Consider the following 26,920-nt stretch of genomic DNA (forward strand, 5'->3'; position numbering starts at 1 on the left):
TTGTAGTACTATATAATATTAGCCTATATACGTCCCAGACGACGATTACGATTACGATTTATTCGTTGACAGTTTGCTATTTGCCGACGACGCAGCCTTCATCGCCACATCGCAGCTTGAGCTTCAGACCATTATGGACAAGTTTTCGCGTGCCTGTGCTCTATTCTCTATGTCCATAAATCCCCGAAAAACAGTTGTACTGGCTCAAGGGTGTGCGGAAACACCGAAAATCCTGTTGGATGGCGCCCCGCTCGAGTCAGTCGACAAATTTTGCTACCTCGGGTCGACGGTGACTAACAATCTCTCACCGGATGCAGAAATTGACGTTCGTATCGGAAAAGCGGCGACGATGTTTGGGAAGTTGAGTACAAGAGTATGGCAAAATAAACACCTTACCAGGAAAACCAAGATGGTTGTTTATCAAACGTGCATCCTGAGCATACTCTTGTACGGGGCTGAGACCTGGACCTCGTACGCCAAGCACGAACGTCGTCTTAACGCTTTCCACATGCGCTGCATCCGGAACATTTTGGGCATACACTGGAAGGATAGGGTCACAAACGAAAGGGTGCTTGAGATTGCTCAGCTGCCCAGCCTCTTTGCGCTGCTAAAGCAGAGACGCTTACGTTGGCTGGGGCATGTGCATCGTATGCAACCTACTCGTTTACCGCGGCGTGTTTTGCTTGGTGCCATAGCTGATGCCAAGAGAAGCGTAGGTCGGCCAATGTTACGACATAAAGATTGCGCCAAACGAGACATGCACGCCTTCAACATCCCGGTTGACAATTGGGAGAAACATGCCGAGGACAGAGTGGCGCAAACTGGTATTTGACGGGCGTAAAATTCACGACGACGCTTGGTTTAAGACACTCGCAAGTAAGCGAGCCAAGCGTCATCAGCCCGACACCTGCTCGCCACGGGCACATTACACCTGCCAGGCTTGTGGTCGTGTTTGCCGCTCCCGTATTGGCTTACACAGCCACGAAAAACGTTGTCTCCCTACCTGACACTGCTTATATAGTCTGTAATAGACTCGAAGGCCAATGATGATACGTCCCACTGCTGGGCACAGGCCACCTTTCAAGCACGAGAGGGTTTAGGCTATATGTAGTCAGTGGCGGATTTGCAGTCTTTGCCGCCCTAGGCCCCAGGTCCTGTAGCCGCCCCTTTCTCAGCGCCCATCATATTGACTACATTTTGAATTATTTCTTGTTATCATCAGCGAATTTTTTGTCACCATTTGCCGCCCCCAAAAAACTTGCCGCCCTAGGCCTACTTGGCCTTAGGGCAAATCCGCCACTGGCTATAGTCCCCGCGCTAGCCCAATGCGGGTTGGGGACTTCACATACACCTTTGAATTTCTTCGCGGATGTATGCATGTTTCCTCACGATGTTTTCCTTCACCTTTATAGTACTAGGTATGTATTATTTTAACTCGACTTATACAACTGTTATATTACTGACTGATATTATCCAATCTAAAATAATAACACCATATTGTAACATCCCCATACTGTATCAATGCAAATAAATAATTTCTGATTTCTGATTTCTGATTATAAAATCTAAATTAATCTAAACCCATTCGTGGTGATTTATTATTCAATGATGTCTTTGGGCATTAATACAGTAATTAAGTAAGGAGATATGGTACATAGAAGTAGGTACTAAAAATTAGAATGTGCCAATCTTTTAGTTTTTTTTAAAGCTTCTTTTATACTTTTTTTTTGTTTTTTTTTAGATATTAATAATCATTTAATACAATATATATATATATATATATATATATATATATATATATATATATATATATATATATATATATATATATGTCGGAACCTGACACCAGAAAGACGTATTGCAGCGTTATAGTTCATTATTTTAGACGCCTGTATAAAATCGATTAGCAATGTTGAGCTACGTATTATTTGGTTGTAACGAAATAAATAAAGTTGCGTAGAGAGTAACGCCATCTATTGGCGTATTGTTGAACTAAGATGACAGGTAGAAGGCTTTGGAACGTCGAGAGGTTTCTCTCGAGTGAGCGTAGGCACGAGTTGGCGTTTTTGTCGGTATGTTGGTAGACTGGTCGAGCAGGTTTACCAACTTGACTGAGGCGGGAGCGGAGAGGCTCCGCCGCTGGTATTTCTTCTTGATCGGACCGCGCTAGAGATCGGACGTACTCGTTAGCCAACCTCGTGCCTAACTCGCTACGTTCCTGAAGGCTTACCTGAAGGATTGTTCTGATAGCTTATAGAATCCAGCGTTCTTTAATCATTTAGCTAAAGTGTTTTATTTCAAGTGTTATTTTGATTTCCTATGTTTCATTAGAAGCTTACTTTTGTGAAATAAAGCAATGATGTGTTATGTGTTGTTTTAACTTGTTTTGAAAAGATTTGTCCTTCTGAGTTTGTTGCCGGTCCCATATAGGGCTAAATCTTCTCAGGTCAGATATGTAGGGTTGAAGCCGGCCTAGTTTGACTTGAATAAAGATTTAAACGGTTTCTTTTTACTTTCATATCGCTCCCTTGAGTTAAAAATAGCAATTGGTTCTTTTAAACATTTAGTACTGAAGTATAGTAGGCACTAGTATGGTTAACGAGTCCTAATGTTTATTTCATGCACTGGTAGCAATGGTAGCATACTGGTTTAGCTGTGAAGTAATACATTATCGTACTACCCCACACGCCCACCGCCTTTGAGACCATCGGTATTCGACATCAGAAGTGGGATGGATGCGGAGTTTCATGTATTGCTTACACAGCCACCTGGGAGCGTGGTGTATTTCTGGTGTATTTCTGGTGACCTACATTCCATAATCTGGACACGTGGTAATGGTAAGCTCACGTGTCTAACCTTGATTGAAAGGTGAGTGTAATTCATTGTTATTTGGTGAGAATTATTGTGAAAATGTGAATAAAATTGTGATTGAGGCAGTCGAGCATAGCGGTCGTTACGTGACGTCATCTCTGGGATCGTTACGTTTCTTTGTAATCCATTTAAATCGAAGCGATCTTGAGTTATTTTGATTTGAAATCCATACTGTTAATTAAAACCGAGTATTAGCTATTACAACGTGATATTATTTCATCGCTTACTTGTGAATTTACCCTCAATAATTGATTTTTCATGAAAATACAATTCATTTTTATAATCCATTTAAATCTAAGTGATCTTGAATTATTTTGATGTGAAATCCATCTTGTTAATTACAATCAAATATCGGCTATCACGACGTGATATTATTTTATCGCTCACTTGTGAATCTACCCTCAATAATTGTTTTTTTATGACGATACAATTAATTTTTATAATCCATTTAAATCTAAGTGATCTTGAATTATTTTGAAGTGAAATCCATGTTGTTAATTACAACCAAATATCGGCTATCACGACGTGATATTATTTCATCGCTCACTTGTGCTTCTACCCTCAAAAATATTTTTTTTTTGAAAATACAATGCACCGTTAGAAATGGATCCTGCTGATTTGCCAATGCATAGGATTGTGTAATCCCTACCCTGTAAAGTTTAGTAATTAGTAAAATTGCTACAAATTATTGCCCGTAATGCCGTGATAGATCACAAATCGTGCATACTATGAAAGCATGAGCTACGCATATGAAAATTAATGTTACAGTGTGCTGCAACCTGAGCAGGGACAACTTACAGACGCCATCACACCTGTAACACAGAAGCAGCTGTGCAGTATCGTCTGTTCTGGAGATTTGGAAATAAAAGGACAGGTTTCGTTCCAATTGTTTATTAGTGAATTTTATTATGAGTGTAATGGCGAAGCATAACAGTCTAACGTAACTAATTAGCTGTCACTTTTTGTATTGGCCCATTTTACCGTGTTACTTATTTTTGGAACACATGTTTGTTTGTTCATAGAATGAAATAAAACGCACTCATTGAAGTTTAAATTTTATTCTGAGATTTTTAAAGTCCCGTATACATTGGAAACATGTTGTTTTGTGTCTGCTACATTGCATTTAATAAACCTTTGAGTTTATCCTGCTTACATGATAAACCTGATGCCGTGCTAATGATGATTTCAGTAACAGCCAGCTATGTTAAACTACATCGTGCATCTCGCCATCTGCCGCAGCAACGGCAACTGCAAGGCGAAAAGCATCAGCCTTAGTACTTGGGTTGGACTTCACCACCACCTTTGACTGGGACGCGTGCATCATGCTTTATTAATCTGGTGAGCAGTTCCCATTTTGTTGGGATTATTTTGAGAGGATTTACTTCTGCATAGAAGTTTTGAGCGAGTTTCTGTTGTTAAAAGCTAAAGTAGAAAGCGACCTTTAGTGATTTTGATCAGTAATGTTCAGTTTCAGTCGATCAGTTGACGCTGATAGTACCAATGGTTCTGAGTAACATGATTTAAAGACCTGTTTTTATTTTCTTTTTGGAATTCTCTCTTAACATTGTTTTTGCTTTCGACGGACTGAAAGCTTGTACTTTCGAAGGACTGAAAGTACGCCCGATGGACTGGGCACTACTGTTTTGCTTTCGATGGACTGAAGGCAAGCCCGATGGACTGGGCACTACTGTTTTGCTTTCGATGGACTGAAGGCAAGCCCGATGGACTGGGCACTACTGTTTTGCTTTCGATGGACTGAAGGCAAGCCCGATGGACTGGGCACTACTGTTTTGCTTTCGATGGACTGAAGGCAAGCCCGATGGACTGGGCACTACTGTTTTGCTTTCGATGGACTGAAGGCACGCCCGATGGACTGGGCACTACTGTTTTGCTTTCCATGGACTGAAGGCACGTCCGATGGACTGGGCACTAATGTTTTGCTTTAGATGGACTGGGTATTGTTTAGTGACCGCATCAGAAGTGCCAGAGCATGTAAGAGGTGCACGTGGTCTGCTTTTTATGTGCTGAATGCTCTTGGCGAGGAGTAGCACTTACGCGGCTGAGATGGTTAGTTCTGACGAGGGTCTGGTATCTGCCGAAGGACTGGCAATTCACCGAAGGACTGGTGTTGTTTTGTTAAAAATGAATTCCCGTTGATGTACTGTGTTCATATGAGTAAAATTGGCATTATTAAGTCAGAGTGCTATTTATTTTAAGATGTACTACAATGATTATTATCACATTTGACCAAAATATTTTTTTTAATGCCAGATAATTTCCCCGTAAATTGATATTGATGACAATAGTAGTGATACTGTCGAGCAATGAATTAGAGCTATTGTGATTTGTGTTTTTGATGTTTGAGATTGTTCTGTTTTCACATAAATTTGAGAGTATCCGCCAGATGGAGGCGATGATTAATGGAGTGTATCCGCTAGATAGCGGCGATGATTACTGATTATTTTTATTAAGTCGTTGCTCGATGGACTATTTTTGACTAGAGAATTGAGGATTGTTAAAGTAATTTTGAACAATCATTTTTTCTGGTTGGATTGATAACAGTTTGATTTTAATAGTAATTTGAGAGAGACCCAAATTGTGGGTCAGGAATGACCGAGCGATGAGATACTGTGCCGAGTATTTTGTTACAGAATCAAATGCATACACCCACACACGAGGACGTGTGTAGCGCAGGACGGCCGTGTCGGAACCTGACACCAGAAAGACGTATTGCAGCGTTATAGTTCATTATTTTAGACGCCTGTATAAAATCGATTAGCAATGTTGAGCTACGTATTATTTGGTTGTAACGAAATAAATAAAGTTGCGTAGAGAGTAACGCCATCTATTGGCGTATTGTTGAACTAAGATGACAGGTAGAAGGCTTTGGAACGTCGAGAGGTTTCTCTCGAGTGAGCGTAGGCACGAGTTGGCGTTTTTGTCGGTATGTTGGTAGACTGGTCGAGCAGGTTTACCAACTTGACTGAGGCGGGAGCGGAGAGGCTCCGCCGCTGGTATTTCTTCTTGATCGGACCGCGCTAGAGATCGGACGTACTCGTTAGCCAACCTCGTGCCTAACTCGCTACGTTCCTGAAGGCTTACCTGAAGGATTGTTCTGATAGCTTATAGAATCCAGCGTTCTTTAATCATTTAGCTAAAGTGTTTTATTTCAAGTGTTATTTTGATTTCCTATGTTTCATTAGAAGCTTACTTTTGTGAAATAAAGCAATGATGTGTTATGTGTTGTTTTAACTTGTTTTGAAAAGATTTGTCCTTCTGAGTTTGTTGCCGGTCCCATATAGGGCTAAATCTTCTCAGGTCAGATATGTAGGGTTGAAGCCGGCCTAGTTTGACTTGAATAAAGATTTAAACGGTTTCTTTTTACTTTCATATCGCTCCCTTGAGTTAAAAATAGCAATTGGTTCTTTTAAACATTTAGTACTGAAGTATAGTAGGCACTAGTATGGTTAACGAGTCCTAATGTTTATTTCATGCACTGGTAGCAATGGTAGCATACTGGTTTAGCTGTGAAGTAATACATTATCGTACTACCCCACACGCCCACCGCCTTTGAGACCATCGGTATTCGACATATATATTAATTAATATATTTATTGTTCACCATATGATTGTATTTGCATGCATTTAAGTATGTTATATTGCAAATAAAGTGATTGATTGATTGATTGGTAGTAGGTAACTGTAACGAGTATAGAACACATTATTTTCATAAATTCAAAAATCGCTTTAATTGTGAAATTAGATTAGTTGTCAATAATAGGTCCTCCTACCCTTCATAACTAGGTTCAGTGAGGTTACTTAATGCAATTCTCGGATGACGTCAGATTTCGGTCAAAAAACGTGTCAGATCGAGATACAGTGACTCAGAAATAATTATAACGTAAAACAAAGGGTTACGTGTTCTAATTAATGGTTACAAGACGTTTTTATGGTTTTTGACTAAGAAAAATTAAGTAAGTAAATATTCTTTATTGCACCAATAATTATACAGTTTACATACATGTAAAACTACAAAGAAATTTTAACGGAAAAACGTTAAACGTTTATTACGTGGTAAAGTTTGGCCTAAATCTTGTCACCCTGTTATTTTTAAAACCTCTGCTAAGATATGTTACTATCATGAGTATTATGAGAATATAACCTCTGCTGCTATGCATTATACGCATCTAAAAATGTCGGAGTATTTATTTAATTTATTTTTTATTAAGAGTCACACGCACCTGCCGTTAAAACCCGCTCTCATACAATCAAAGTTACGATGTAATTTTAAAACCACGTGCTTAAATTACATGAAACTTGGCATGAATATTTACGACTAGACTAGGTACATAACATATATATGTTTGTTACTAGTTTTATTTGCTCGATCTAATAATTACGCGTGATGTTAAACAGATTTTAACCAAAGGTTTTAAACTAATTATTTAGCAACGTTTTAAACTACTTATTCTGTGATATGAAAATACCAAAAAAGTCTTATTTAGAACATTTTTCTGCTTGCTTGGGCCCTGATCTGATGATACCATGTCTCTAATATCTTATGTTTAATAAAAAGTAAAAATATCCTTGCATAAAATGGCTTTTAGCCCTTGAAGGGCGTTTTTTCCTCATTTCATCATTACATAACGTCACAGTCTTCCGCGTTTTTAAAATAACAACACCTATCCGGCCACAAAATAGGCTTTTTCTAGCCTGTAAAAACATATAACAGTCCTAGCCTTGGAGGCTGTAATCTTCTTTAAATATGATTTAAATGAAGATGTAATATAGTGTCTATTAGATGCGCAGTCAAATCAAATGACAAGTGATTGGAATCCAGGACCATCGGCTTCATAGGCAGAGTCACTACCCACTGAAGCAGACCGGTCGTCTTAGTTGAACACGGAACCCTAAAAAAGTTTGTCATAAAAACCTCAAGGTTATTTTTGGCCGGGACTGCATGTGCAAAATATTAATCATCATCATCATTATCATTCAGCCTATATACGTCCCACTGCTGGGCACAGGCCTCCTCTCACTCGCGAGAGGGCTTGGGCTATAGTCCCCACGCTGGCCGAATGCGGATTGGGGACTTCACATACACCTTTGAATTTCTTCGCGGATGTATGCAGGTTTCCTCACGATGTTTTCCTTGACCGAAAAAGCAAGTGGTAAATATTAAATGATATTTCGTACATAAGTTCCGAAAAACTCATTGGTACGAGCCAGCATTTGAACCCGCGACCTCCGGATTGAAAGTCGGACGTCATATCCACTCGGCCACCACCGCTTCAAATAAAATATTAATACTTAAGTGAAACGAAATTACTTATACCCTAATTCTAAAATCAATATTGCACATCGAAGATTGAAGCAACGTGGGCCTTAAAAAAATCTAGTAATTACGATAATATTTTTCCCATTTTTGCAATATTTCCTCGTGCAATATTGCCTAACTGCAATTAAAAATTGGCAATATTCCCCATATCTTATACAAATGAAGGTCGGTTTAAATAAGCCCTTTTACATTATTTAAATATTTATAGGCCCACCACAATGGTCGGATATATTAGGTTTTTGCTATAAATCCGTTTTTTGAGACAATAGGCCTCCAGCGGCGTTATCAGGTGTAATCGCAGCTGAGAGCAACATGTGGATATGCCTTTATTCAAAATGAATATATAAAATAAAAATAAAATTTAAAGCTTGTATATTAGTTTTTTTATAGCATGTTGGTAGCATACAAATACACGGCCCGCCTGATGGTAAGCGGACCGTAGCCTATGGACACCTGCAACTCCAGGGGTGTTTGCTAGTTTTATTTGTCAGACACTACATGTTTAAAGAAATATGTGGATAAACCTTATCGAATAGTTTTATTTTTTATTGTATATATTTTAGTTTTTGTTTAGGTAAAGCTTTACAGGATTTATCGGAAACAAATATTTATTTATGGCAGCGAATCTATAATGAGATACAAAACGGAATTAGGAATATGCTATAAATTTAACAAAATTATTATAGAAAAATTGTATATAAAATGTACTTAAATGATTTTATAAATTATGGTAGTTTGTATGTCCAATATAAAAAGTATTCTTATATTTAATTGTTTAGGCTTGCATAAAGGATATATTATAGATAGATAGATATACATTTTGTACGGCGAGCGGCAAAGCATATAGAACTACTTTATATATGATATCTTTATGTTAATGTACTCATATCTGACAAATAAATTACCTTTATTAAAAAACGTGTATGTATAGAACTTATTCTATTGGAGTTATACACAAAATTTTGTTTTAATTTGTGTTCATGATCATACCAAGTCAAGAACACAAATTCAAATTAAATGCATAAATAGTTTTTACAGTACATATGGTCCTATTTTCCCGCACTAGTGCGTAAAATAGCACTTTTCGTGCGTATGTCAAAAGTTTAAAGGGCCATATGTACTGTAAAACGTTCTACGATACACGTGCGAATAGGTAATTCGCAACTCGTGTCAATTTAAAACACTCCCTTCGGTCGTGTTTTTGGGTTTGGGTCGTGGGTCGTGAATTTCCTCTTTTCCGCACTTGCATCGTAAATAACTATATTAACTCTATTACCTACTGTGAAATATGTGTCTTATCCATACTATGCACCACAGTAATTCCATTCACATATAAGCTTATGTCAGACAATAGCTCCGCTCAGTAGTCCATGTCACGCGCCGCGGCTCTGACCCACATCCCACACATTAAAAAAAAAACTTTAAAAAATAATTATGCAAAATATCGACATAAGAAAAACTAGTATAAAGTTATTGATAAAAATTACGCAGTTAAAAGACAAGTGACACTTTGAAAATTACAATAGTTTACACAATTCAGTGGACATTAAATTAAAAAAAAAAACAATTGACTATCAACCTATTTAGGGAGATCATGCTGAATACGTAATTAAAAAGAATAAACCAGTGCGATTGGAAATGAAAAAATCGAACGATATTTCTAATTTGAAAATAGAATACAAAAACAAACGGTGAACTTTAAAACTCAAAAATCGAACAGTGACATCGAAAAAATATACAGGGTGCTCGAAAAAATATACAGGGTGTGAAAAATGCAGTGATACCGTGTGACAGTTGAATGTGGTGAATGGAACGAACAGTGATGTTATCTGTGTGCGTGTGTGTGTAACATGCGTGTGCTGACGCTGTTTGTGTGCCTGTGTGCGCAGGCTATTGGATCCAGGGTGATACTGGTGGAAAATGCTCCTAGTACGTATTTTTAGCTTATAATTTACGATTTTGCTTAGACAATAAAAGCTACGCGCTTAGTCAAGTTTGAACAAATTTTCCAGTAGCAGAGTGTGGAAGTGGCGGTATAAACATTCCATTAAATATGATTATAATATTAATAAAAAAAAAGATTAAATATAATAGGACAATTTTACAAAGGTCGATCTTCGTTTTTTTTAGCATTAGAAAGAACTCCACAGAAGCAAGCGTGATGCAGTTTTTATCAGGCTCTTTAATTGTTAATAATTCTTGAATTATCTAATGTAGCATGGTCAATACATATAATTTACTTCAAATTATTACGGCTAAAATTGCCGAATTTGGAACCGCAAGCTTACTGCGAAGTTCTTTCTAATGCTAAAAAAACGAAGTATAGTCCCAAAGTAAGTGCAGTGAGTACCTTTGCATTATTGTCTCAGGCGATGCCTCTTGGCACGATTGTTCCTTAGGTCAAAAAAAGCTAATTTGGCCCTGTAGCCACGAGATCGTACCGTGCCAACCCCTCAAAAAGGGGGACCAAAAAAGAAAAACGAAAACAACAAATTTGTAGCAAAAAGGGCAAAAACGCATGGAGCAAGCAATAAAACATTATGTGCATGCTTTAAAAATGCCGATTCAGTGTATTTTTTAAACATTTTTAATCTTTGACCTACCTATTTCTATGGAAATCGTCACCGCCACGCGCTACAAATATTTCTTTTTTGACAAAAAAATTATGAATGCCTATTTTAATGTGATAATTTCTATGACGGGTTATCGGTGATCACGTTATGCTTTCTATGTAAACACGAGGTGTCAGACGCCATGACCCGGACCGTTCTAGTATGAGCAAAGGATGACTTACGCTAGACCGGGCCATGCCAGGGCCGAGGCGTACGACATGTCATTTTCTATGACGGCTGATCGGTGATCACGTGGTATTTTCCATAGAAAACGAAGCGCCGGGAGCTCCGGCCCGGCCCCGGCCCGGTCTAGCATAAGTAAGTTCTTTTATTTTTTGCCATTTTTATATATTGACCTTTTTTGCCACTTTTGTGTTATTTCTAGTCAGGATCGCGAGCCCTTCTCATCCTTATAGGAGAAAAGTAGTATCCTAAAATTTCCATACATTTTTCAAAGTTTCCTATTTGTTACCGCCATACAAAGTATACGGGGAAATGGTAACACAAATTTTATTTTGTTTTTTGTAGAAATCAATCAATTTGAAGTTGCACACATAAAGACAACAATACGATTGAATGATTAAGCGCAAAATACGATGACAAACATGGTATAATAATATACTCCGCCTGGTACTCCATTCCCGTCTTTTCTAGGTCACCTAACTGACACGGGCCTACGTCATCATGCGACAGCGCTATATGATAATATGCGATAGCGCTATATATAGCGGCCATGTTGTTGTGACGTAGGCCCGTGTCACTCTGGGAATGGAAGACCATGTTTTATTAGACTATGATGACAAACATGTTGTAAATGTCTTTACAACTATTTTTAAGGTTCAACACATTATGACTGTCACTGTTGCACTAATATGTAAGAGTGATAGGCTGATAGAGAGACACAAAGCGTTTCTTTGTCGTAGCGCAAGCGATTGTCACCTTGGCTAGGCCGGCTGGGCATCCTGTATATAACAATAATATAAAAAATAAACCAGTTTTCATCCTACTTTTTTTTTTTTTATTTTTTTTTAAGTCTTTGTATGTACTTAGTTGGATAGTTGCTCAGTCACTTAATAAAAAATCTTAGTTTTAATAATAATTATAATATATTCTGGTAAAATAATAGCCGCGACACGTCGGTACTCTGTATTTCGCTAAGATCCCCACGTCACAGGCTATGCCTAGTGTGGGGAACACTGTACTGCCTCTCTTGTAATAATAATTTACGAAATAAATATATTTTGAAATTGAATTTTAAATAAATATATATATATACAAGAATTTATCGTTATTTTATAAGATTACTACCGACCGTCAACATCTTTAGCGTTAAATTCGTCGAGTTATCCACTTTTGCTTTTACTATGACACTCACTCACTTTATTTATTCTGTTCAAGTGTGCAAAGTTAGCTTATATCATAGAGAAAAATGTGCATAGAGTGCTCACTTCATACATCAGTTTTGGTACCAAAACAACTATTATTTTCGTAGTCGACATCTAGCACCGAGTAGCGGAATTATTAGTACTGCTACATGACAATAGATGTTGCAAAGACCGAAAAGTCTAATGCTCAACAATTTTCAGCTAATATTATAACCGGATTAACCGGAACTTTATTTCCAACTCCTTCTGCTTTTAATATATTGTAAATTGTTGTTTAATACAATTAACGTGAGTCGCGACATTTGAGACATCTATCAAGTAGCGGTACTGATAATTCCGATAGATGTCGACTACGAAAATAATAAGTAATCGTTTTGGTACCAAAACTGATGTATGGAGTGAGCACTCTATGCTTACTAGTTATATTTCTCTATGCTTAAATGAACTTGGCCAATAGCAATATGTCATTAATATTTAGACTTGGACCAACTTTCCACACCATTGAACATATCTTTTGTCCACCAGCCTGCTTCCGACGCGTTCTGGCAGGCCGCCGCGCCGTCCGCAGCCACGTCCGAAGAGTGGTGCACTGCGAGAGGCTTGAAGACTGTAGGCGCGAGTGCGCTGAAGAAAGGAGGTTCCACTGCGAGAGCTTCAACTACAGGTGAGTTCTAGACTATGGTTAGTAGAAGAGAAGGGTAGCAGACAACTGTACGAAGAGTGGTGCACTGCGAGAGGCTTGAAGACTGTAGGCGAGAGTGCGCTGAAGAAAGGCGGTTCCACTGTGAGAGCTTCAACTACAGGTGTTCTAGACTATGGTTAGTAGAAGACAAGGGTAGCAGACAACTGTCCGAAGAGTGGTGCACTGCGAGAGGCTTGGAGACTGTAGGAGGGAGTGTGCTGAAGAAAGGAGGTTTCATTGCGAGAGCTTCAACTACAGGCAAGTTCTAGACTATGGTTAGTAGAAGACAAGGGTAGCAGACAACTGTACGAAGAGTGGTGCACTGCGAGAGGCTTGAAGACTGTAGGCGCGAGTGCGCTGAAGAAAGGCGGTTCCATTGCGAGAGCTTCAACTACAGGTGAGTTCCATGTCCAATCAACAGGTCAGATACAGTGAAGCGCTGGTGGCCTAGCGGTAAGAGCGTTCGAATTTCAATCCGGAGGTCGCGGGTTCAAACCCCGGCTCGTACCAATGAGTTTTTCGGAACTTATGTACGAAATATCATTTGATATTTGCCAGTGGCTTTTCGGTGAAGGAAAACATCATGAGGAAACCGGACGAATTCCAATAAGGCCTAGTTTCCCCTCTGGGTTGGAAGGTCAGATGGTCGCTTTAAAAACTAGTGCCTACGTCAAATTATGAGATTAGTTGTCAAGCGGACCCCAGGCTCCCATGAGCCGTGGCAAAAATGCCGGGATAACGCGAGGAAGAAGAAGAGGTCAGGTACAGTCAACATGTCAAGAATATCGGCTTTCACCGTTTTATCTGATAAAAACTGATGTGAAATTACAATATATAGCAGACAGCTTCAGTGACGATATAAATCCTGCCTTGAAGAGACCCGAAAAGACCTGAGTTCTAAAGAAATCGTATTTGTCAATGAATACAGACGACATGACCGGATTTCATACTTTAGACTTTAGAACTTCGTACTAAGACAGACGAGTTGAATCCCTTCGTACAACAATATGCAGAATAGGTATGCTGCCATTCAACAGTTTTCTACAATCTTAACTAGATCTACCTAGTTAAAGTTATCAACTTTTGTGGTATTATTGTTCACACTCAAATATTTTCTTAATTAAGAAATAAAAAGCCTATAGATGGTCAAGCAAATCTTGTCAATAGAAAAGGCGCGAAATTCAAATTTTCTATAGGACGATATCCCTACGCGCCTACATTTTTCAAATTTGCCTCCTTTTTCTACTGACAAGATCTGCTTGACCAACATTACTTAATTATAGTCTGACAAGAAATTATAGAAAATTTGAGGGCGCCATTTCCTACGTAACTGTCACATTTTTGACGTAAAATGCTTAAATGGCAACAATTAGTATGGATTTTTTTTAGTTCTATTTTATTTAATTTCTACTATTTTATTTCGCGCTATAGTGCAGGTATACCTGCAGCTTCTTCTCCGCCAAGTGTGTTCGCTCTATTCATTGTATTTTGGTGCGAAATAATTAATCACCAGACTTAGCAACCATTTGCAATCTCAGTATTACATTGTTGATCTTACAAGGGCCGATAATTAACATTGAACAAATAATTTTGGTAGTTATTAAAATTATTAAATTAAGGCCGCAGCCTCCAGGCACAATGGTGTGAACGCTCTGTGGGAACGGTTTGAGCAAGTTCAGATGGTGGATAATGTTAGAATGGGCAATGTTTTCCTATACCGTAGCTAATGTGATAATGGGTCCTTCCCTGAATTCCCCAAAAATTCCTGGAATGGCCAGTTTACTTAGAAAAAAAAACCGGGCAAGTGCGAGTCGGACTCGCGCACGAAGGGTTCCGTACCATAATGCAAAAAAAAAAAACGAAAAAAAAAGCAAAAAAAAAACGGTCACCCATCCAAGTACTGACCACTCCCGACGTTGCTTAACTTTGGTCAAAAATCACGTTTGTTGTATGGGAGCCCCATTTAAATCTTTATTTTATTCTGTTTTTAGTATTTGTTGTTATAGCGGCAACAGAAATACATCATCTGTGAAAATTTCAACTGTCTAGCTATCACGGTTCGTGAGATACAGCCTGGTGACAGACAGACGGACGGACGGACGGACGGACGGACGGACGGACGGACGGACGGACGGACGGACGGACGGACGGACGGACGGACGGACGGACGGACGGACGGACGGACGGACAGCGAAGTCTTAGTAATAGGGTCCCGTTTTACCCTTTGGGTACGGAACCCTAATTACCCTTTGGGTACGGAACCCTAAAAACAAGTTTTCTCATATATCAGAATCCAGAAACTTTCAGTATGGCCCACGTACTGGTGCTGGACGCGGTCCCGGTACATGTCATCTTGAAACTTAAGTCATTGTCAATAGAGGTGACAGCAGGGTGTCATCTATTGGGCATTAGCATGACGAGCACCATACCTTACACAGATTTTAAAACAAGGAAACATACCCAACTGCCCGGCTCCGATTTGATTTATTTTAATATATGTTATAGAGTAGCCTAAAATAACGACACGTACTGAAAAGTCCTTCAAAGTACAGAAAAGTGACCAAACCCTCTAGCTTCTGTAGAGAGATTTGTTCAAGCAAATTGCTAGTTAATTATTGGTTTGATTATTTGTTGGAGAACATGAAAAGTCATTAACTAGCAATTTGCTTGAACAAAACTCTCTACAAGGGTTGGGTTTGGTCACTTTTCAGTATTGGAGGACAATTTCTCCCAATAGGTTGACTTTGGGCAGCTAATAAAAATACGTGTCTGTTATTTTAGGCTACTCTATAACATACAAGTACCTACTTGATAAATTGGATCGAATATAAAATAAAAATCAGTCTTAGTCTAGCTTCGGGCCTTCGCGGCTTAGGGCCTTCTTATCTTATGTTGAGATTATGCATGACATAGGTAGTACAGGTAGGATAATACAAAAGCGATCGGATGCGGCCCTTCTCTCACGCTGCGCAAGCAACTAGGTTACTACTAATACTACTGCGGTCACTTAGGGCTGCCAACAATATTATTTTTATTTAAATATATTTAATTATTTACACGGTATCACAGCATATTAGATTAATTACAATGGTGTTTCTTTTAATTTTTATTTTTTATAATGTATTATTTTTTATAACTTAGTGCTGTAAAAGATCATGGCCCTGACGGAAGACCAGCGCTAGCCTAGCCAGGCTAGCGCCTGCTGAGTCGGAACCACTTCGTGACTATTATGTTGTTGTGTTACTTGTTGTTTTCTTTTATTTCTTGTCACGAATAAACGCTCTCTATTCTATTCTATTCTATATAAAGTAAAATACAGATAGTCATTAAAAGTCACCTAGGCTCGGCTAGGCTAGTTCGGTGTCAGCAAAAGCTGGCGTGATACCGCTCAGGACCGAGCAAAGTGGCGTGCTCCGAATCCCTTTGTTTGACATAATTATTGAGAACTCCGGTAGCCGTTTAAGAAGTGTAACACTCTTGCAGTAGATGTCGCTAAGGTCCCCTTGACCTATAATATAGTTGAAAGATTTGCTGGCTATGGATGAGGTCTTGGTGGCTCAGATGGCAGAGCGCTGGAGTATCTATCCAGAGGCCGTGAGTTCAAGTCTCAACCAAGACAGTAATTTTTCCACTTTTAAATTTATTCTAAGCTTAATAATTATTGAGAGTCATAATGTAATGATTTTCAGATTATCATTAGTCATAATTCTGAAACCGTTAACTTTTCAGGATTTTCGCAAGGCTATCCTATAGATAGAATAGGTTAGGTTTGTTTTATTGCATTGCAACCCTGAAAAGTTACACGTTTCTAAACGAAACAAATTATGACTAACGAAAATGCGGACCAACAATACATATGACTTAAAACTTTTTGGGAAACAAAAAAGACCCTATTCTAAATTACACTATTTTAAATTTCAAAAATTCCGTATTACTCTGTTGTGTAGGAAAAAAACACTATAAATAATACCACTCACCCATGGAGGCATTTCACACCATCGCTCGGTCTTATTTATTACGTGATTTATTTATTTCTGCATCAGACTTTTTGTAAATTCAATACAAAAATCAACTTTACGTTTATACGATTAGGTCGATGTCTATTTAGCTTAAATTCAAATTATCGTGACGGGCAACGGCTAATAATCTCTTTGGAAATAAGATAGAGTTAAACCAAGAAAAGTCTGCAACGATTTTGATAGGACACAGAATCTGCTATGAAATTATGATGTATAAATAACACATGCAGTGCGTGGGCTATTAAAATCGTTGCAGACTTGTCTTGGTCTGACTCTAGTACCCATGGCTCAAGTTTTGGCAACCCAGGCTTAAAGTCACTTCCCAATTTTTTTGTTTTTCATAACTATTGAGTTTTGATATAAAATCTCCGACGTGCCAACCCTAGCCTCGCGTAAGCCTAGGTCCTAAGTAGTCCTAACCTGATACCAATCTTCTCACATGATTCTATATGCGTGTACGCATGTCATAACCGCTAACCGATACTTTGCATATCATACTTCATTCTAAATTCAATCTTAAATTTAAAGAGATACGGTGTAAGTTGGAGATAGAGATATCTAGTTAGAATCAGTGTTTATTTAATTTATCGTGTGAATCTTAAGATATGCCAACGGAGAATAATTATGCATATTGAACTAAACGCAGCGGCTTGTATTGTTTGGTGTCGACAAGAGTGTTGATTAAGAATAAGTAGTTACCGCTCAAGATTTTCAATTTTTATTTAAACTAAATGAAATAAACAAAAACATACAACACTTTAAACTCTCGCGTTTTGTACACTATTTAATTACACAAACGGGTCTACCGCGATATAATTTCATTGCTTTTACCTTAAATTCTGACGTTTCAGCGGAGTTGATTTTGTCTACAACAAACATTTTTATAAACTAATGTCGGGTAGTTTAGTGTTGTTTTATTTAAATCTCCGTTGACATTTGCTGGGACGTCAGTCTTTCCGTGACCATAGTCTAATAAAACATGGTCTTCCATTCCCAGAGTAACACGGGCCTACGTCACAACAACATGGTCGCTATATATAGCGCTATCGCATATTATCATATAGCGCTGTCGCATGATGACGTAGGCCCGTGTCAGTTAGGTGACCTAGAAAAGACGGGAATGGAGTACCAGGCGGAGTATATTATTATACCATGTCTGTGACCACAGCTGGTGCAACTCAGCTGAAAGTCGGAATTTAAGGTTAAAATAATGAAAATATATCACGGTAGACCCGTTTGTGTAATTAAATATAAACAAACATAATCAAACTTACTAAATACTTTGGTACATCGTTTGCCAAATTAAATCGGCAGATAGGTTGAGTCATATGCTATCTTCCCAGGCCTAGAAATTTTTAATATAGCGCATTTTTTTTTCAGCTCTATGCCAGTTTTACGAAAATTTCAAATTTTTACTTGCTCAGTAGTAAAAAAAAAACCAATGTCAATTTTTTTTTTTGGCATGGGAAGATAGCAAATGAAAATGACTCAACCTATCTGCCGTTTTAATTTGGCAAACGATGTACAACATCCTGTATATAGGTAAAAAAATTGGCCTTAGTCGCCGTCAACGGGCAGGGTGCCAAGAAGGATGGCCGTATTAGATATTATAGATTATAGATCTATTTGGAAAAGAGACGATGGCACTTAAAAAAATCGGGTAAATAACGAAAATGAAGTATCATAGCCGAGGCGAATATAATAGGTAGAAAGCATATCGTCTCCGCTGGCTTGGCCTCCTCGAAAGGATGGGAGAAGAAGATTGTACTGTATATGCCATATAGGCAAAATAATGTTAGGGATGGGATTAAAAAAAACCGGTCAAGTGCGAGTCGGACTCGCGTTCAAGGGTAAGGATTCCGTTTTTTCCTATTGAGGTACGGAATCATAATAGGGTCAAATTTAACATTAAAACGTATAGTCTATTGACACACAGTATCTAGCAACTCCACAGTAGTATTATCCCAAGGTGATCGTTGAAACAATGCTGATGGTATGCCCGATACTTTGGTTGGAGGCTGTTTTTTATTTCCTACTGAACCAATACGAGTGGCTGTCATGTTGTATGGGTATTCTAACATTCCATAGCTATTGAAATATCCCATGCGAGAATTTAGAAAATTTTTGATTGAGTTAATAATTAAAGTACCGTAAAATGGGGTTAGTTGGGTGAAATTTGACTTTCAAACCTCGATAAAATTTTATTTTTACATGTGAAAACTGAATGGTGTATATAATAAGGGGTTCGGACGTTTGTATTTTAGTTTGTATTTTATTTTGGGTAGTTCCATTTCATAACTTTGACGATAAAGAGGAAAACCCACCTCACCCCGTAGTGCCTCGTATTTGGGGTGAGAGGGGTTTTCATACAAAGGTGATTTTGGAAGATTGTTGGATCGATTTTTTCTTATTATGCGTATTACTATAGCTCCATTTTAAATTGGAATACATTATTTTTGTAGCAGTAGCCTTAAAATCCCTTCTCACCCTCCTCTCACACCTTCTCTCCCCATTCATAACCCACCTCTCACCGCGAAACCTACTCACCCCGTTTTACGGTACGTGGTAAAAATGGCTTACCTACCTTTGTTTAGCCGGCGATTTTTTTGTAGATTTTTATTTCACAGAAAAAATTTCAAGTATAATCAAATTGCAAAATGATCTTTACAACACAGAATATTTATTTAAAGTAATTTTAGTTCTGATTAGTTATGTTATGTTTCACCAAAAAATTTAAAACATTAGTTTCGTTTCAAGGACAATTTGTTCATGTAATTTCATTTCACAGAATCATCGTTCTGTAGAGGTCTGTGTTGATTTTCGCGGTAGATCCTCAACACAAGTTCATTATACATATTATACAAGTAGCCATCGTGTCATCAACTGGCGAGCGATTACGCATAATGGTCAAAATCAGGTCACCAACAAGGTTGCTCTACTTTGCTATGCGAGATGGCTAATGATGGGTATTTTTCTGTTTTTGTTGAACTACTGGAAGACCTAGTTTACCCTCTGGGTTGGAAGGTCAGATGGCAGTCGCTTTTGTAAAAAGTGCCCATGCCAATTCCTGGAAAATTCCGGGGCAACGCGAGGAAGATGATGATGATGTTGAACTACCTATTGGCTGTAACGTAATAGTCTTAACATGCTTAGGGTAACATTCCATTTCTGACCGCAGCTGCACTAGGTACTAGTACTAACGCGTCGGCGTTATTGTCAATTTCCATTGTAAAATGAATGGTAGTGCTGCTGTCGTTGGAAATGGACTGTCACCTTTAATACCTCATTCCGGGACCCTTAGACCAATCGAAAATAATTGGTGTGTAAGCAAATTTTGACATAGTTCTAGGGGGTGTTTTAAACAATAATTATACTAAAAGTAATGATGCTGATAGGTACTCACAGTTTTTCGTTAATAAACGGTGGGCAATAGCAAAAAATGTTCTGCATAAAGTTATCTACATAACATTTTCTACAAAAAACAAAATATACCTACTCTTATTCGTTAGGATCAATATTTAATGAGATATGATATCGGGTCGTATTGACGTAGCTCGTCGCTTTTCTTAGGGCCACTTACACCATTCACTAACCCTGGGTTAACCGATCAAACCTGAAGTTACCATGATTACCAGTACAATTTAACACTGGGTTAACGGTTTAACCGGTTAACCCCGAGTTAGTAGGATGGTGCAAGTGGCGCTTAGTTAGTTTGGACTCATAAGAGAAAATCATCATCAAACGCAAATCATAAAATTAGGTCATCCGCAAGGTTACACTAGGTACTTTATGACGTGATGATGATGATACGTAATGTGTGTTTTTGTTGAACTGACTTTGACCTTACATGTCGCTCAGGGACCTTAGATAGTCATTTAGATTTAAATCAGACTGTTAAAAAAATAGTTCAAAATGGCGGCGAATTGTTTCAGTGAAAACGAAACGCGTTGTAATCTAATAAATTAATTACCTATTGTGTTCATGGTTAAAGGGAAATGTATAACATGCGACGGAAGATATGGCGATCGCGCGGGTTTTATTTGCCTTTTATCAAAATTACTCTGTTTTTAGGGTTCCGTACCTCAAAAGGAAAAAACGGAACCCTTATAGGATCACTCGTGCGTCTGTCGGTCTGTCCGTCTGTCACAGCCTATTTTCTCGGAAAGTACTAGACCAATTAAGTTGAAATTTGGTACACATATGTAATTTTGTGACCCAAAGATGGACATGTAACGTAAACAAATGAATTTTAAACATGGGGGCCACTTTTGGAGGGAAAATGAAAAAAATTAAAAACTAAGATTTTCAAACTATATCGTGTTATACCTATATCAAATGAAAGAACTCGTTTAGAGAGTTTCAAATTTATTTTTTTATAATTTTAAAATACGTAAGTTAGATAACTTTAATAAAATAGACCAAAATGACCATTTATCTCCGAAACTACTAGGTCTAAAATTTTGAAAAAAAATACACAAAATAGTTCTTTACCTATAGATGACAGAAAAACCTATAAGAAATGTGCAGTCAAGCGTGAGTCGGACTTAATATACTTGGCCGGTTTTTTTAGTCACCAGAAGGCTTTGACTAATTTTCTCGGGGCTTAAACATTTGAAGTAAACAAACGAGAATTTTAGGCAATTAAAAACTTTAATTTTTTTTTCAGATTGGACCCCTCCTTCCGCGGTAAAGGCCTTTGCGAGCTGATGACCAAGCCCATCGAAGCCTTCGACCTTCGCCGGGACTTTGTTGATGATAAGGACTACGACTTTTATGAGATAGACCGGAACAGCTTGGAGCCGAACTGCCCCGAATCTCTAAGAGGGCCAGGTAATGCAAAAATACATACCAATATTACACTTTATAAATTTAAAAGTGGAAAAATTACTGTCTTGGGTGAGACTTGAACTCACGGCCTCTGGATCCAGACGACGACGTATTCTAAGCTTGATAGCATCGTTCGCAGATGTTTCTGCTTGGTAAAAATTAAATTAGTATGGGTAGAACATCGTAACTGGTGAATTTCCAATATGACTTGGAACTCCGGTAGCCGTTTAAGAAGTGTAACGCTCTTACGGTAGATGTCGCTAGGGTCCCCTAGACCCATACGGTGGAAAGATTTGCTGGCTATAGATAAGGTCTTGGTGGCTCAGATGGCAGAGCGCTGGAGTATCGATCTAGGCTGTGAGTTCAAGTCTCCCTCAAGACAGTAATTTTTCCACTTCTAAATTTATTCCAAGCTTAATAGCATCGTTCGCAGGCGTTTTTGCTTGTTAAAAATTAAATTTTACTTTATGTCGACATGGGGCTGATCTGATGATGGAGACAGGAGGTGGCCATAGGAACTCTCTGTGATAAAACAACGCAAACATATTGTATTTATTTAAGGTCGTTAGAATTGTCTCGATGAGTATTAGTTGCCTGTGGAAGGAAAAATACAGTCGGCGATAAAATAAGGTTGTACCAAAAATTTAATTTTTGCCAAAAACTTATAACAAGCTTTTAACTTGCCCGGTTAGTCAAATCTTGGAAGCTAACCCACTTCCCGATTTCCGGTTGAGCTGAACTTTTGCAGAAAATCGAATGGCAATGGAATATTATAATGACATGAGGCTGATCTGATGATGGAGACAGAAGTTGGCCATGGGGACTCTGTGATAAAACAACGCAAATTAACCGTGTTTAAGTTTGTTAGGATTGTCTCGAAGAGTGTTAACTGCTGTGGAAAGAAAAATACAGTCAGCGATAAAAGCTTTGGCCAAAAATTTTTTTTTATTTACTTATTTAAAAGTGAAATGTAACAGAAACCGGCTATTTCCAGGTCTCCTCCACTCCGGCTACCTATCCTCAAAACCCTCGCAGCCTGCAGCGGCCTCCTGGGCCCCAAGTTGGGACAGGCTGGACTTCCACGGGTCCAGCCACCAGGACCGGTTCTATGACGACCGTCAGCCGGGACGGCCCGGGCAGCCGGGACGGCCCAGTCCGGGACACAGGAGATATGAGGATCAGTTCATCCCATATCAGATTGGTAAGTTATATTTGTAGAAGGTAGAGAGGCAATAGAGAGTACTCTCTCCAGGCGGGTGTTATGCCTGGGAACCGAAGTCCACTGAGAGTTGGTCGGAAGTTATATAGCAACTGACATTTAAAACTCCGTAAGCGCGATGTAGGTCTCTTACTAATTGCGTTCTAGCTCCCTAACGCCATCTGTTAGATTATTATGGCACGACGTTGGCAGTGATACAGCTAGAGGAGACGCCACATATCATATTAAATAGATCAATATTTTTTAGATACTTTAATTCTTTGAGTATATAGTAACTGGACACGCCATGGCTGTCATTTTCTGTACTGTTTCTACCGATTTTTACGGGGGAGGGGCTATTTGTACATTATTTGTAACGTACAAATAGCCATGTCAGATAAACGTCAGTCCATACAAAAGTTTGCACAATTGTGCAAGGTTTCCGGCAGCAGGGTAAACTCTTAAAAGGCGACTCCAATTATTAAATGCTCTAAGCTTTAACTCCATGGATGCTCAGAAAAAAAGTTAGACAGTCGATGTATTACAGATGGCGTCAGCCTTTATTGCAGATTTACCTGACAATCCCTAGAATTGAGTCAAATTCTTTTATTTATGCCGTGGTAGCATTTTAAGCAAAATCTCATAGAACAAAACTAGTGACAGTGGAAAACTAGCGCCATCTATGCAAACCTTAGACAGTTGCCAACCCCATTAGTATAATGTACCTACGGATCCCTTTGTTTGACATAATTATTGAAAGTCATAATGTAATGATCGTCAGATTATCATTAGTCATAATTCTGAAACCGTTAACATTTCAGGATTTTCGTAAGGTTATCCTATAGATAGGTTAGGTTAGATTTGTTTTATGGCAATCCTGAAAAGTTACGCGTTTCTGATAAAAACCAAATTATGACTAACGAAAATGCGGACAAACAATACATTATGACTTAAAACTTTATGGGAAACAATAGAGACCCGTATAATGTTTTATTAAAAAAAACTTTTTGAAGTGAAAACTTCTTTAGCGGAGCTGTGCACTTTTTGTGATGGGGAAAAATGTTAAACTCGCAACAGGTCACGTGACCGTAAGATTCGTAAGACGTAAGACGGACACGTGACCTGATCGAAAAACTGTTACAATGTCATTGAGTTTTCACTTCTCCCGGCACTCGCGGAGTGCAACCCGTTGTTTTTTTTTTCAGGCGTAGGCCGTAGCAACGACGACCAGGCATGGGGCCAGTACGGTGGTGTGTACGGTGGCGACACCTATTACAAGAATCGGAACGACTATCACAAGTCCATCAGCTATTGGCGACTATCCACCGATTCGGATCTTGAGCAAGGTTAGTCAATGGTTATTTGTTTTACAAGGAGGCAAAGTTATTGTTTAACCGCTCGTGCTAATATTGATACCCGAGCAAGCGAAAGATTCAACAATTGGCGAGAGGTCGCACAGGACCGAGAAAAGTGGCGCTGTCTTGTGTCGGAGGCCAAGTCTCATTTTGGGTCGCTGAGCCAACGGAGTGAGTAAGTAAGTAAGTAAGCGAAAGATTCGAAAAATGGAATCTTGTGCGTTGTGAGGGTTTTAAAGCACGAGGGTTAAACAAAATTTGCCCCCGAGTGAAACACAAAATTTTTCACCACACCAAATCCAAATGAATGTTATTAAATAATTATGTATCATCCAAAATCATCATTTAAAAGTCAATCCAGCATTCATACGAAAATCATTCAAAATTTGCATTTGATTACTTTGCCTCACATGTGAACAAAATGCAACTTTGCTATCAGTTTATGAAGTGCAAAGTAAGTCATTTCGAGCTGGTGTGGTGAAATAGTTATTTGTACAACAAGAGATCAAAGTTTGATATTTCTTCGAGTGCTTATTTTGAGTCCCGTGCAAGCGAAAGATTCTATAATAGATTCACGAGCGTAGCGAGTGAATCTAATTTAGAATCTTGAGCGTAGTAAGGGATTCAAAAGCGCACGAGATGTAAATAACTTTGATCTCGTGTAGTACACAACATTTTTCACCCTAAGCAGTGAGAACATACCTAGAGGGACAGAGATAATAGAACCCAAGTATATCGAACTTGTATTAGACCCCGCATGTTGAAATGACATTTGACTATAAAGGTCACTTGAATGTCATTTTGCCTCACTCAGTGAGCAAAATCGCATTTTGCTCACTGTTTTTAAGAAGCAAAGTACCCTTGTTCGAGCTGCTGAGGTGAAAATGTATTTTAAATGTGTTCACGAACTCTCGCCGGGATACCACAGTCCAATTAAGTGTCGCCCAAGGCGGTGATTATTCCCATTATTAGGGTTTTTATTTCAAACATTGTGGTATCGTTAGCAGATGTCTCTACTTAATACAACAATAAATTGTTCATCGCGAATATGGGGGCTCAGGGGCCCATTTCACAAAAGCCTGAACTTGTAATACAAGCGTATGTCACTTTTTGTCAGCTTTTGTTAGAAAGGGACTTCCACTTGTATTACAAGTTGCAAAGCTTTTGAGAAACGGGCCCCTGTGCCCTGTTGATCAAAGGCTTGTGTGTCAAAAAGGGACTTCCACTTGTATAACAAGCTACAAGCTTTTGATAAATAGGGCACAGGGGCCTAAGAAATTGTCAGGTAAATTACATTTTCCGTTTTGTCCGTATTCACCCCGGCCATCCCTATTCACCCCGGTTGAAGGTACGTAAGTTATTTTATTTTATCCACACTTTTGCGTTTCACATATTTCAATAGTATATTATTTTTCATGTTTCAAGGCGTCAGACCCTGGGGCTTCAAAACGGACTTCAACTACAACGACCTCCGAAGAGACGGAGAGGACGAGATCCATCCCTACTCCTATGGGTCCTGGAAGAGGGGAAGGTGGAACAATTCGGGTACGGGGAATGCACTGGACTATGGGGAGTCCAACTACTATAAGCCGAGTTATGGACCTCCTAAGAAAGGTAAGATCATTGTTTAGTATGTAATACCTGGTAGACCGAGCTTTGCTCGGAAAACATATACAAACTCAAAAATGCGCTTTTTCCCAGAGAAAAGAATGAAAAATCAGCAACCAATACATGTGTCACACACATTTCACTCCCTCCTCACAGTTAGTTTACGCGGGGTCCCTTTGTTTGACATAAAGATTTAAGTCATAATGTATTGTTTGTCATATTATCATTAGTCCTAAAACTGAAACCGTTAACTTTTTAACCGTTAGGTTAGGTTTGTTTTATGGCAATCCCGAAAAGTTACGCGTTTCTGAATCAAATCAAATTATGACTAACGAAAATTCGGACAAACAATACATTATGACTTAAAACTTTTTGGGAAACAATAGAGACCCGTTTATACACACACCACACTACTCTTTCCTTCATGTAAATATGCTTATGCTTAATATAATATTGGTAACTCGTGATGACCTAAACCCCGCGATACAGGCCATGCCTAGTGCGGGGTTCACTGCAATGTGCCTCTGTTACATTACCTTTTATGTTAAATACTGATTTTTTTATTCAGGGCCAGAGTGCACATCCGAGCGTCGTCCCGGCCTGTCCCTAAGCACGGGCTCCATCAGAAGATCTCTCCTGGCCCATAACGTTCTTGAATGTGAGGCGGCCTGCTTCGAGGAGAGAGACTTCAAATGCGTCTCCTACAGTTATCGGTAAGTTATACCTCCTAGGCTTCCATCTATAGAAATACCTCCTAGACTTCCAATTCTGCTGATGTAACGTAATTTCTGGCCAGGGGAAAGGCCCCCTGGCCAGCCAAGCCAAGTCTAGCCAAGGCACTAGGCCCTCAGTTGTTGAGAAATTTTTGTATTGACCACTCTTCCATTTCTATTCTCGATGTTCACAAAGGAACATTTTTAACAGAAAGATGTCAAATTTTCTAATGTACATTTTCAAGGTTCCGTGCCAAAAAGGTACAAAAGAAGCCCTCATGGTGCGACTTTGTCCGTCCGTCCGTGTGTCAC

At 38.8% G+C, this 26,920-nt stretch overlaps 2 protein-coding genes across 2 annotated transcripts in view; one reads left to right on the forward strand and one right to left on the reverse strand.

Annotated features, from left to right (window-relative positions):
- LOC134802742 (probable chitinase 2) overlaps positions 1-26,920 on the reverse strand; it is a 317,146-nt gene that overhangs the window by 197,251 nt on the left and 92,975 nt on the right. The gene's annotated exons all lie outside the window — the stretch shown is intronic.
- The window catches only part of LOC134802621 (uncharacterized), a 47,170-nt gene continuing 30,309 nt past the window's right edge, over positions 10,060-26,920 (forward strand). The window contains exons 1-9 of the mRNA XM_063775258.1: positions 10,060-10,138; positions 12,732-12,870; positions 13,010-13,091; positions 13,188-13,285; positions 21,574-21,737; positions 22,729-22,935; positions 24,138-24,278; positions 25,713-25,901; positions 26,464-26,608. Of these exons, the coding sequence (XP_063631328.1) occupies positions 10,060-10,138; positions 12,732-12,870; positions 13,010-13,091; positions 13,188-13,285; positions 21,574-21,737; positions 22,729-22,935; positions 24,138-24,278; positions 25,713-25,901; positions 26,464-26,608 (1,244 nt within the window). The remainder of the gene's footprint in view (positions 10,139-12,731; positions 12,871-13,009; positions 13,092-13,187; positions 13,286-21,573; positions 21,738-22,728; positions 22,936-24,137; positions 24,279-25,712; positions 25,902-26,463; positions 26,609-26,920) is intronic.

Source organism: Cydia splendana, chromosome 25, assembly GCF_910591565.1.
Source record: "Cydia splendana chromosome 25, ilCydSple1.2, whole genome shotgun sequence".
NCBI classification, from domain to species: domain Eukaryota; kingdom Metazoa; phylum Arthropoda; class Insecta; order Lepidoptera; family Tortricidae; genus Cydia; species Cydia splendana.